Source organism: Diadema setosum, chromosome 7 (genome assembly GCF_964275005.1).
Source record: "Diadema setosum chromosome 7, eeDiaSeto1, whole genome shotgun sequence".
Taxonomy (NCBI): domain Eukaryota; kingdom Metazoa; phylum Echinodermata; class Echinoidea; order Diadematoida; family Diadematidae; genus Diadema; species Diadema setosum.
The window spans coordinates 3,368,091-3,382,427 of record NC_092691.1 but is presented as its reverse complement, the minus strand read 5'-3'; the positions used below and the strand labels follow the sequence as shown (position 1 = coordinate 3,382,427).

At 38.4% G+C, this 14,337-nt stretch overlaps 1 protein-coding gene across 1 annotated transcript in view; it reads left to right on the top strand.

The window, feature by feature from the left end:
• LOC140230577 (uncharacterized) overlaps positions 1–5,498 on the top strand; it is a 29,918-nt gene extending 24,420 nt beyond the window's left edge. Inside the window, exon 2 of the mRNA XM_072310718.1 lies at positions 4,226–5,498. Within this exon, the coding sequence (XP_072166819.1) occupies positions 4,266–5,498 (1,233 nt within the window). The 5' untranslated portion in view covers positions 4,226–4,265. The remainder of the gene's footprint in view (positions 1–4,225) is intronic.
• The last annotated feature ends 8,839 nt before the right edge of the window (positions 5,499–14,337 follow it).

Genomic DNA, 14,337 nt, shown 5'->3' with positions numbered 1-14,337 from the left:
TGTGCAAACATACATAGTCATCAATTGTTTGGTAGAATGAGGAACAAAGACAGAAAACATAAATGATTATCACATATTATATATTTCTATGTGTACATAAATACGTATGAATACAAGGTACTAAGCTTGAAGATATGAATACAGACAGAAAGATTAAGGTATATGCAAATATCGCACATACGCGTGCGTCTGCTGATACATTTGCGAAAGTGAAAAACTTCTTGTTCGACTACCTTTAGAAAGTGTTTGCTTGTCTCATGCAACTATATAAACTCATCGATGAGTATCATTTTACAAAAGCAGCACTCGGTTTTTTTTTTTGTTTTTTTTTTTTCTGCAGCGGAACATAATTTGCTCCTACAAAATATATGGCTATAGATTAAAACGACCAGAATAAAAGCGCTTCACATTATATGCGTGTTTCAAAATGCCACAGCTTCTAGGAATAACCCTGAGGAGTAGATTGATGCTGCTTTTGTTGATGTTGTTTCTGTCGTTATCATCAGGGTTGGTGTTTTTCCCCTTGTTTTTGTACGTATATATGTATATATATATATATATATATATATATATATATATATATATATATATATGTATATATATATATATATATATATATATATATATATAATATATATATATATTCATGTTTCTGTGTATAATGTTTTTACCGTTTCTTGAGGTGTTTTCGTGGTTGTTTACCTCTAGCCTTCAATTCATTACATTGATGGAGGCGAACGATTCGAGCCCAACGTGTCATTTTACCCCATCAGGATGTGCAGACGAGTATTATAGCGACTCTTTGAAAGCGGGTCTACTCGTCACGCTCCCCGGCACGCGTTCGCCCGTGGCTCTATTACACGGGCGATCCCGGAGAAAGTCACCAGTGCCTGGAGATAGGGGATTATCTCGTGTCTTGCATGCATCGTCCTCTCATCTTCTATCCAGTCGAGCCTGGTTTCTCTGCTTCAAGACATGACATCAGATATTTGCTAGTTTCTTTTCCCTCTAAGTTTCATGCGGAGATATGGAGAAATAAGACCGCCGAGCGTACTGCCAAATTCTTCGTATAGTATTGGGACTATACATGACGCAATCTGATGCTGTATAAGTATATGTCAGGCTCGTATCACGCTCCTAGGACCAACCGGAGGACATCGGCATTGCCAAGGCAGGACATGAATGATACACCATAGACAGTATCAACGTCATTTCTAGATTTACGGTTTATAACCGGGATTAACGTTGTCTCATGGTGCAGCATTGAAGCCGTCTGGCGTCAAGCTGTCACGTGTGTCCTACTGTTAACGAGGAGACTGTGGTAGGGTGTGGATGACGCTAAAGATTCTTCTGGGTGCATTAAAATTGGGTATAGCTGACAATGATGGGTGGTCATAATGGAAGGGCCTAAAAAAGAGCTACCTTGGATAAAAAGAACTGTTGATGCAGGTCCAAGTTCGTTTTCAATATGTGAAGGGCCTATATACTATTATGACATTTGTCCAGCATCTAAGTAAGATGTGAACTCAGTATAAACGCAAAGAGGAAAATGTCCTCAAAACAGTGACTCTACCATCACGTGGTATCTGGTCATGTGATCGAATGCACGACTCTCAGAAACTCTCCAGTGCATGCTTTGAGAGAGAAAGAAAAAAGGAATAAAAAAGAGGAAGAAGTGTGTGACTAACATTCCGACACATGGCACAGCCGTACATGCAAACACACAATATGCGAAAAATAATATGAAAGTTAAAGCACGTCCTACAGTGTGTGCAATTTCAAGAGAGCAAACCTCAGACTTCATTGTGGTTTCGCCTCCACTATGCAAATGCCTTGATATTGTCTCACTTTTCCCCTTTAGCACATTGTACTTTTTTTTTTCTTACATTCGTCAGACAGACGGAACGGTTCAACAAGTACTCGATGACACACAGATGTCAGCTGCGCATGCGCCATAAAACAGTCTGATTGTTCATGAGTTCTACTGGAAGAGTCTACTAGTGACTACGCTGAATATCAAAGGCTACTTATGAATTTATGTATACATACCAAAAAAAGACACTTGTTCCATTCTTTACTACATTTGAATAAATAAGCGATAATATACGAGCGGGAATACTTAGTACGCCATTATGATTTATGTAAGGATCATAATAATCATGTCACTTAGGCTGTTGACGGAATCCTCACCAAAGTCCGGCGGACATCTAATAATAATTATTCAAACAAAGGCAGGCTCCTTTGATAAAGGGCAAGAACAGGTGAAACAATCCTTGTCTTCCTGGAAAGGGGTCTATAAAAACCGGCGCAGAGTTGTTGCTTTAAAAAGTAAGACGTTATGCCTACGAAGAGAGGGAAAGGGAGGGAGATATAAAGTTAAAAAGAGTGCGGATTTGAGGATACGTGCAGGAAGAGAGTAAAAGGAGAAGAGAGAGGTGGGGGAAAAAAACAGCTGCTGGAAAAGAAAAGAACTTCGATGGAGAAAGAAGAATACCTGGATTACTTACACCTTTACGAGCTAGCATTCATTTATGCGTCTGAGCACGCACGGCGCTGTAGGTCGGGGGAATGAAAATGAGGCGAATTCTGGCATTAGCGTCGAGTTTGGGAGACGGTCTTCGCAGCGCTGGATCAAATCCCCCGAGAGTAGCCCAGCTTCTGTGTACAAATTGCTGGGATGTGTTATCGCGCTATTCCCTCAACGCTCAAGTTGTCGACATGCATTATCATTCATCAGTCATACATCTGAGGAATATTTCGTCGTAAATTTTACTCTATTTCTCTTGAGAGGATTATGCGTTATAGTTAGTCACATGCGCACATTTCGCGTTTTGTAAATTATGAGCACGAAGTGTTAAAACACGCAGCCTCCCGGGAATAAGAATATCCTATTGAACATGATTTGTAGCTAAGTAGCTTTACATTTGATTGTGGGTGATTGGTGGAAAAGGTTATGTATCGCCGGCATTCTCATCTTAAGCACAGTTATGAATTAGGTCAGGCGTGTTAAAGAATAAGAATCGTATCGTACGCAGTGACAAAATCACCGAGGGATTTAAAAAGAAATCTAGTTCTCACATGTACAAATTGTAGCCAAGATTCCAAGAAAATTGTGTAATGTTCTAGATGAGCCTTATTATCACATCGCGACCCTCAGGAAATTTTCAGGAGGAGAAAATGGGAAAGTGTGGTCTCTAGGCGAAATATAATCTAGCGAGAAAGTCCGCCTGTTTTTGTGACACGAAAGGTGATAACCGCACACTTGCAAAAGCGTTAATGCTCACTGAAAGCTATATACATCTCGCACAAAAACACTATTGAGAACTCGGTCATTGAGGGCGCTATATCGCTCACGTCTGACATTTATACACGGGCTATTCAACAGATAAACACAGGCATGCCATTAAGACACACACAATTATTCTCCGCCTATAGGCAATCACAGAAATATAAAAGAAGACAAAATCCAAAGTATTGAAAACTGACTTTTATCACAAAACAAGAATGCACAATTGGAATATTCCCACAGACATGGTGTGCACAAAAGCATAAAAAGAGGGAGACAGGAATAGAAAAGAGGTGACACTTTGATCGTAAAAGTGGATGAAAAGGAAAGGATTGCTGAGGGAAGGTAGATAATTTCAATGCGTTATCTGGCGATCGATCAACAATGTTTTATTCAAGCTTGGTTTTGGGGGCCTTAAAAAAGCGAAACAATGCATGATTTGACTGTACAAGTAAGAGCAGGTGCGAACCGCAACTGTAACCGCATCAAACTCTTTCAGAGTAATTCCATGCTTTTATTATACATGAAGCGAAGGCTGGACCAATACAGCAGAGCAATAAATCGCATGTCTTTCCTGCTGTTACCATCCTTGGTATTGATAAATTGGCATTTAGACATTTTTGTCCACATTTAGTGACGTTGGGTGACTAGCTGTTCTAGATTAAACTCACGGTTCCATGGCGATACCTGGAATGTGATTACGCGATTTGCAAAGTTGCCTACCTTCTTACATAAATTTCAGTATCTCATTTGGAATCGATGTCCACCCGGTCAAATGTATACTGTTCTGTAAATGAAATTGTGATCATTGAGAAATGTAAATGATTTCAGAGTTCACTGGCATATTCATATGATTTTTATGTGTACAAGTGATAGTCAACTCAAACCAGGTGTCTAGTATAATTTGTTGGTTTCTGCATTCTGGTCTCTTCCTCACAGATACGTGGCAATCGTCAAACCCCTTCACTACCAGCAATGTATGACTGCAACCCGGGCCACCGTCTACCTCGTCTGCATTTGGGGAGTGTCTGTCACCTGCGCCTGTTTGCCGATGACGAGTATGGCTTCGTACGTCTACATCGAGGACATTGGAGCCTGTACCGTGGACTGGGAGAAATCCAACTGGGGCTATACCGTCGCCAAGTACTTCGTCGGCTTCTGTCTCCCGCTTGCGATGATTTTGTTTTGTTACGCCAAAATCTACATCGTCGCTCGCCGCGTAAAACGGCAGATCAGACCAGCCCCGGCGAATTTAGGCGGCCCCGAGCACACGAGCAGATGGGCGAACGAGAAAAGTCAGTGTGACGCGCTCACAGGAGAAGTCTCGCAAGCATCCCCGCGCAAGAGACAGCCCGGAGCACGCGTGGATAGGCCTTCAACATCTCTACCAGACAACATGAGGTACCATGGTAACAGTGATCAGGTTTACCGCGCCAAAATCACAGACACAAACGGCAGCACTCTGTCTGAAGGGCAGAGGGAGCCGAGAGCAGCGAAAGCTGACATCAAGCGAAGCAAGTCGGCCCAGCATGTGTGGCGGGGAGACTTGGTGAATGGGACACACAGTGACAAGGGCTTGGCAAATGTCAAATGCTCTGTTCCTGCGGGTCTGGCTATTGTGCCCAGTATCTTTCAGAACGACGCCAACGTGCCTACAATTCGGACAGACGACTACGTCCCGCTAAAACACAAAACAGTCCAAAAGAGGTTTTCCCTCAACGAGGGCACTTTGAGGAACAAACGAGAGAAAGGCAAACATAAATCGTCCACAAGCGGAGAATCGGGGGAATGGAAAACATTTACATCCAAGCAAACGGCGAGAAAAGTGGCAAAGTTGAAGAAAATGCAGTCAATTCGAGACACAAAAGCGGCAACAACTTTACTGATCCTTCTTGGAGTGTTTCTTCTATGCTGGATTCCCTACGTTGCTGTCTGCTTTCTGTTAAACGCGCAAGTACACGTAAATGCGCGCGTACACTGCGCAGCGTTCATGGTCGCTCTGACGAACAGCGTTCTTAACGTCTTCGTGTACGGAGTCCTCAACACCAAATTCAGGATGGGTTTCCGGAAACTATGGAAGCCTTGCTGCCTTTGGATAAGCTGCAGGTGCCTCAAGAGAAGGAACACAGACCCTGGTCTACGGATCAGAAGTATAAGTCACTCGCTGAGAAACAATGGCGTTATATCAGAACGGGCAGTTAATGGAAAGTGAAAAAAAAAAAAGATTGTTATACAGAGCTGCTATGGATACATGCGAAATACCTTTTGATACACAGTATTTATCATTCTGAAATTTTGACTTGTATATGTTTAAACAAATTTAAAGTTATATTGTTTAGTAATTATTTGATATGATGTGGTTACAAGCCTTTCGAAAACTTTAGAGCAGTGTATATTGATTTTACAAGCAATGTAATGGATTGTAATCTGCGAAAAAAAAAACACTCTTGATGGTCTCTTTAAAACGTCGACATCTCTTGATTGGTCTTAGTTCCTTATGTGAATTGAATTCAGGTATTGATTACTACGTCAACGCTTACAAGAGCTGTAACATCTAACGTTTTGAACAAGTGTCAGTACAGCTGCCATAGGCGTGGGAATTTAAAACAGTTTTTAGCCTATCGTGTTCATTCGCTTAACCATTATGTTATCCATAAGAGTCTTTTTTTGTCTTTTTTTTAAGATGACTTCCTAGTACTGCTGGTATGACAGAAAAAGTGTCATTTAAACAGTTGTGTCAACTCCAGTAGAAACAAGCCTATTTCTAGCTGATTCAGAGAAGAAGAGGAGAGAAAGGATGTGTATTTTGATAATTTGATTATTTATATATCAAAGCTCAACAAGCAAGTACTTACAACTATGATGCCAATGTTGAATTTGAAGGAAAAAAAAATGATATAATCACTCGCCGATTTTTTTTTTTCAAAGCCTAGTGATTCATGGCTGAAATTTCATTATCAAAATGTCCTGTCTTTTTTTTTCTTGGAATTTCGATGTTTCCAGATTGATTTATTTGATGTGTATATAAGCTTCAAAAATTGATATAATAAAATGGATCTCCATAATTAGTACCTATAAAAATTCAAGTACACATGCGCAGGTTCGAAATTCGCGACTCCGATGAATCCTTTTCTTAAATGAAATACATGTATTCAATTAAGAAAGGAAAAAGTATGAAGGGTTCTAACAATGGTAATGATAAAATCTTCGAAATAATGTGATTCATGCAAAAATGTAATCAAGACAGTATTACACATCTTTATCGCAATTGCAAAATATTTTGTGCTTAACTAAGAATGACAATAAATCATTTGAATGAGTGAAAGAATGTTTGATAAAGTACTTGTAGAAATATTTGACACTGTTTGATGGGGGATCTGGTAGCTGGCTAATGTGTAGTGAGCTCCTCGTCTGGTTCATTGTTAACAATTGAGGCTCTAACATATTTTAACACTAAATAAAGCATAATAGCACTTGTTCCCGTATAGCTTTTGTAATTGTTCGCTGCGACCACACGGCTGTCGACATCGGCTACGGGTAGAGCCAACTCTATCGATGAGTTGGAAGAACGATTTACACTTTTGGACGAACTTCGACAGTTTTATTTGTCTATTCATTCTATCAATTCTTGATGATATAGTTATTTTACTACCGTATTTATTTGACATGAGAAATGAAATAAAGGTTATACTCCTAATAGCAATCGTGTGCTCGTGTCTGAAACTTTTTCATTAGCAGATTTACAATCACACCAAGTTCATAAATTTATATAATATATACACACACACGCATACATATATATATATATATATATATATATATATATATATAAAAGCCCCTACATTACACACAGTGCGTATATGTATGTAGATGTATCTACATGAGCAGATTGATTGCTAAACGGGCTAAGCGTCATTCTCAAGCATTTTAAAGTAAGTTTTTTCATGAAAAATAAGACCTTTCTTGTGTACCTCACTTTAGAAATACCAAGGGATATTTTTAAAGTTATGATGAAAAATATCCCTTATCATCATTGTCTGTTTTTAGCACCTTTAATCACAAATATCTCAACTTAAACTCGAATGGAATAATCTCATTCAAACTCTTCAGATATATATATATATGTACAATAATTTACATTATATATAATTATATATATATATATATATATATATATATATATATATATATATATTATATATATATATATATATATATATAATCATTATATATATAATATATGCTTATATATATATATATATATATATATATATATATATATATATACATAATACTTATATTATACATACTTACTGTATACATAAAACGAATGTTTGTTTGTGTGTATGTGTGTGTGTGTGTGTGTGTGTGTGTGTGTGTGTGTGCGTGTGTGTGTGTGTGTGTGTGCATTCATTGCAGGAAAATACATATCATGGTAATGTAATACCAGTTGTTTGGCATGTTGGTCAGGTACCGGGACGTAGTGAGTGAATAAAAATCCATTCCGGCGATTTAGACTCCGGGGAAAGAATCGAACACAGGAACTGTTCCTAGAATACCCAGATGTCACCGTGACAGTGCTCCCCCCACCCCTCCCCCCCCCCCCACCACCACGAGAGTGAGCGAATCCTTACCTAATATCTTCCATGAGAAATGTGAAATTATTGCGTCCTCATACATGTCATGCAGTATGTGGCTAAGCTTAGTCTGCTCCGTGAATCGCATTTTTGTTTCACCCTTTGAATCGGTAACGATCCAGGCACCGAACAAAATTCGCCCCCGTTCGAATTTAAGGGGCGGGGGAGGGGGGCCGGGGTCACTAGCTGCTCACGCACAATAAATTGAGCCTTCGGAAGACACTTGGCGCTTCACTGCTTAGACGGTTACTTCAGTCACGATATAAGATGACAAATCCTGAATCCCGAATGAATGATTGTATGAATGTAAAACATATATATGCTACTGTGGTTGCCCAAGCAGTACTGATGTCGTTTCCCTATCCTGTGATCTAAAATAAGATCGCACAGACTCTTGTACGAACATGACCGGGTGTTACAAAGAACTTTAATGGTAAATATTTTGTATTTGTAAAAAGGGGGTAAATGAATCCTTATCTTTTCATCCCATATGGGTGTACTGATAGATGTGAGGCAAATTTTACAAGACAGTTCAGGTCAATTTATATTCCTTGAAGACAAGGCCGGGAGACAGGGAAAGCAGCATGTTGGGATTGATTTGCTTCAGATAGCGGTGATTTGGCTCAGTCGGCAGCGCGTCTGCCTCCAGATTCAAAGGACCCGGGTTCGATTCCCAAGTCTAATGTTATGTGTAATCATGCTGTCCCCTCTAGGCTTAACTCTCTGTCCCTCAGATAGGACATTAGAGGTCCCGTGAGTGAGAGAGCCATACCTCATGAATGTAAAAGATCCCGCTTCATTCATTCATCGCAAAGAGCAGGGTGTTTAACCAAGTGAAGGCCCTGCCTTACATCTAACTGGACCCCATGGAAGACCAGCTATGTGTAGCTGAATATAAATAATGGGCTATCCAGCCATCTTCTCGGATGGAAAATGAAACAAACAGTTTACAAGGCAATCGTGAGTGCATTATGTTCATATGCGTGTTTGTTTGTGTGTATGTGTATTCACACTACTGTCACAGCCTTCAGAAGGCATCCTGCCCTACAACGTGTTTGTGTAATATCTCTTAAAGGGGAAGGCTAGTAACTGATCAGTGGGAATCAGTGGAAATGCTGGGAGATGATTGTTCCAATCCTTATGGGATTCATTCAAGAGTCCATTGTATATCTATTGTTGTGTGAAAATGATTTGCTTCAGAACGGTCTCATATTCAAGTAATGTGCAGATTAATGCCCCGTCACTGACCAGGGACGCTAACCTGGAAGCATTAAACTGCACATTACTTGAATATGAGACCATTCTGAAGCAAATCATTTTCACACAACATTAGATATACAATGAACTCTTGAATGAATCCCATAAGGATTGGAACAATCATCTCCCAGCATTTCCACTGATTCCCACTGATCAGTTACTAGCCTTTCCCTTTAAACGTGTTAAAACATTCAGAATGTGAAGAGCAAGCAACAGTGATTGGCTCAGTTGTCCACTGGATTCGTCATATGAGAATGTGTCCTTTTCCGTGTTTGTGTGTAACGTTAAATGTGTCTGCGTTGTGCCTTTGCATCAGATTACACGAGTATGAAATTCGGAGAGAGACAGAAAATAGTCCATCTCAAGAGAGCGGTAGAGATGTATTACAAAACGCGATAGTATCATAATAATCCTCGACTCGCAGTCCAACAAGCTTACAGTAAATTATCGTAGAGGGCACCCTTCTAAATACGCGATAGGTATGCTTTGCATGGAGCAACATTTTGGTGTGGATAGACAGCTCTCGCGAAACCGCGAAACCGCGAATAGTTACAAGCTATTTCTGTTCAGATTACATCCAAGTTCCAGCAATATTAAACTTTTCTAAGATTATACGTGGATTTTAGGTATTCCATAGTTTCTGTTTCATCTTTTCACGTTTCACTATTAATGTATGGTTTTGTAAGTTACGACACTACGCAATAAGCATCCTTTTGGCCATCGCATTATGGTTAATAATCAGTGAAAATCGTCTTCTACAGAATAATTCTCAACATAAAACATAATTCCCCATTGACTTTCTCAGATAAAAAAGTATCTCGTCAGGACCTAATTATATGTATGTTTATACGTATATGATATATATATAGATATATATATATGAAGAGTTTGTTCGCAAAAACCGATAAGTCCATATTTGCCAAATGGAGATATTTGCGACAAAAGGTCAAGAAAAGTAAAGACAATAATAGGAAAATTTTTACTTCTTTTGTCAATAACTTCAAAAGTGTATTTTTGTATGTAGTGACCAATATATCATTTAAAAGGTATCATTTTGTACTTTATGACAGAGACCGTACTTCAAAATCTTCAAAAATGGACTTATCGGTTTTGGCAAACAAACTCTTCATATATAACATATACGCACACACACACACACACACGAGACAATGAAAGGTTTGAAAATAAAATTTGTGTTGTTTCTGAAAATCAGATGAACTGTAGTGTCATGACAGTACGTGTTTGTGTAGAATGTTCAAGTTGCATTTCAACACAGATTTGAAGGAGGTAAATGTACAAATAGAAAAAATATATATCATGTTCTGTAATAAGCTCTCACGTATGCTGAGTGAAATTAAGAGGGATTTAAATTCAGAAATTAAGTAGATTGAGTAAATGCAGTAATACTAGCAGCAGTGGCGGATCCAGGGGGAGTGCACAGCCCCCCCCCCCCCCCCATTTTTGTTAAATAAAAAATAAAAAGAAAAGGAAAAAAGCAGAGGAGGGCGCGTGACCCCCCCCCCCACCCTTTAATCTTTGTAAAGGTGCCCCTCTGACACCACATCCGAGTCTAAAATTCAGCCTTCCTTTCCTACGCTATGTTTTTGTCATTGGAAATACAGTGGAACCTCTTTATCTTGAGGTCGATCATAACAAAACCCTCTTATAAAAGGGTGGTTCAGCAGGTCCAAAAGTTTATAATCGTTACCGGTACTGTACATTTGTACACTGATATAGTGAGAAACATGATATAAGAAGGTAAATGTCATGGTTTTTAGGTCCTCAATATAACGAGGTTCCATTGTACATGCAATACATGTATATGCCTCTCCTTATCAGTCACTGTAGAGTAGACAATAATCATGAATCTTTCCATTTTACATACATTGTTAACGAAACACGGTTGATGCAAAGAAATCCACTTGAGTCCCTCATGAACTTGCTTTTTATGTATTTTGTTTTATTCTTCCATGCAAGCACATACACTAGCGTCTCCATAGAGAGAAGAAGAAAAGAAAGCAAATCGTAGTATTGATTATCATGATATTAAATACCTACAATAGCGGTGTCACGATACGACATGTGTTTACACGCACATTAAAATACTTACAATTACTGCCTTTACATGATTTCAAATTCATTTGCATTACAAAATGTCTCAAAACTCTTGATCATGAATTTTAGTGGTTTACACTTAATTACTACTGTTTTCTTGTGCATTTGTAAATTCGCCATTAATAGTTACGGAATCCATCTTACAATTACAGAACAAGCCAAAAAGTATATCACGCACTTGGTCCATTCATGTCCACAGCTTCATTTCATTGACACACAGTGCAGTATGCATTAAAATCTCGATTTATCCATATTGTCATGTTTTTGAAATGCTCAGTTTAAAGATATAATTTCATTATCAACAGAATAGGAGCTATTTTTTTTTTCTTGTTTACAAGCATGTGATTATTAACTAGCATTTCCATGCCAACACATCAAAAGTCATTAAAATTTTAATCAAAGATTTATCAAATTTTCGACCCCCAATAGCAGATCTTTTTCTTACTATTAACTGTGCATTCACATCAATTTCATCACAATGAAATCAAAACTCTTCTTATAAATACAGATCACAAGCATAGTTTTCCTTCTACACATCATAACATATTCTGAAAAATGCTTCATTGCTTTCAGCAAAACATGCTATGACTTTACTTGATGGAATTGTATTTTGATCGCAATAGTTTTAATTTATCATTTCAAAAATTAAGCACTGCATCATGTCCAACTTGGTTTTTCATGTACTTTTTTGTTTGCAACAGAATACTTTCCAAATAAATGAGATAGTTCTTTTTAGATTGTGATCTGCATAACATCAACATAATTATATTCACTACCAAGGTATACAATGTATACAAAGATATTGAAAGTTTGATCATCAAGCTAGCAGATGTTAGACATTATTTTAGACATTGAGCCATCGGTTGTAACATTGGGATAGAAATAAGCAATCAATTCCTTGTAACTTGTAAGATGAAAGCATGCATGTGTGTTACTAACTAACTACAGTACTTCAAGCTACGACAGCTTTTTTCAGTGCATTTGCTCATGATATGAACATAGGAGCATAATGTGGCTACCCATCGTTTTCTGTACACTACGAAGCGCATGTGAGAGTGACTTTTTTTTTTTTTGAAAGCAAGTTTACAACTTGAAAAGGCAATGCATATCTGGCATCACCTAACACATCTTAAAATCCCTCTTTAGAACTAAGCTTGTCTGCATGTCTACAAATCATCATGAAAATTACCTCTGTTGATTCCTCATACACATGACGATTGGACGTACAATACACGATCCACACGGATTCAACGGCATCATATTACAGCTGTGTACTTTAAATCACTTTCAATTCTATGCTAACAGGCTACTCAACTGCTACTCCTTGGTTATTATGTATCATAACATTGTTCATCAAAGAAATTAGGCACACGTAAAATATACACTGAACAATATTTGATATAATGGTCACCATTACTGTGCTAAAAACTACTCAGAACTGACAACTACATCTTTATGTTTGGTTCTACGGAAGCACGTAAATCAGGAGTAGTACAGTAGAAAGAAACCTTCGACAAGACACGAAATGAAAGTTTGTGATGCACATGGCACAGCGAGAAGAATGTAACAATAATGTCTCAAACCATCATAGATGTCATCACATAACAAGAGATCCTGCATCGGCATAAATTTTGTCAGCAATTAGTAGAACTCAACCTCCATGACTTAACTTCACTGTTCTCGCATAAATCTTTTCTTCTCTTCTTTTTGTTTTTGTCATAAGCTCACATGACACACACAGCAAATATTTACAGGCACAAATGATCATGGACGCTGAGATTCAATTTTCATCAGTCAAGAATATGCTGTCCGCTTTTAAATTCTTGCAAACAAAAAAGACTCGGGAAAACTGGAATGATCTCTATTCTGTACTTGTCCAATGAGACTGAAAATGAACCTCACAACAAAAGACTGAGAAATTACTAACAGGCTTTGACAGTAAGAAGAGCAAACTTGATTTGCTATGAAGGAATTTGTTCGTAGGCTAAACTCAAGAATTAGACCTCTGTGCTGCTTTTTAGCACTGCTTTCTTAACACTCCACACCATCAGGATGCAAACATGAAAATCAAGCATGTAATTTTTCTCCCATCGCACGGACAGGCGGGCACAAGATAATACTTGTCTCCTACATCAATGCTCTAACACTTCCATCTATCTCACTACAACCATGAACGACTGAGTGGTATTTCACGAGTTGCTTTCACTCACACACACACACACACACACACACACACATACACACACACACAAACAAACACCGTTCACCCAAGTACTCTCGATGCTTGCATGAAACCAGGCTACTATCTGCCCAAAACTGCCACAGAATATAAGGACAGGTGACAGAGATGTATAGTTATTAGGACAGGAATACACTGATAAATCTGACTGGAAGTCTATTCCACAGTAATGTTGGTGTCACCGGCACATGACTTACAGCCCACGTCTCTTTATGAATGGACTAATCAATTCACCACAGTTCACGTCGGGTCTCGTTAACATTACAATTCCACCATGCTCAGGTGTTAATGTGTTCTTCCTACATGATCTTTAACACCAAATCTTTGTGCTCCTACAATCAAGATCGAGTCTGAGTACGTAGCTTGTATAAAACATTTTTTTTTTGATGCCATGTCATTAACAAATATCCTCATGTCATACATTCTTAAAGAACAAAAATGGGTCCCACAAGGACCAATACCAAAGCCTCACAGCAAATGTGTATGATTTTAAAATATCACAACAGTATCAAAGAAGGAATGAAGAGATCTTGATGCTATGTGATACACAGAGATAATATATGAACGCAATATAAAGTGACTTTTCCTTTCAGACATTTCATCGTCATCCTCCACATTGTACATTACCAGGAGGGCTCAAAAAGTACAATGAGCCTGGCATTACAACATGCATACATCTAAATCACAGGACCTTTCCAGTGGGGTGCACATGAAAAAGAAATTGAACCTTAGCTCAATCAAAAGCAAACATAAAAAAACCCAAAATAATAGTGATTAATATAAAGCTCAAAAGATCTTCACTT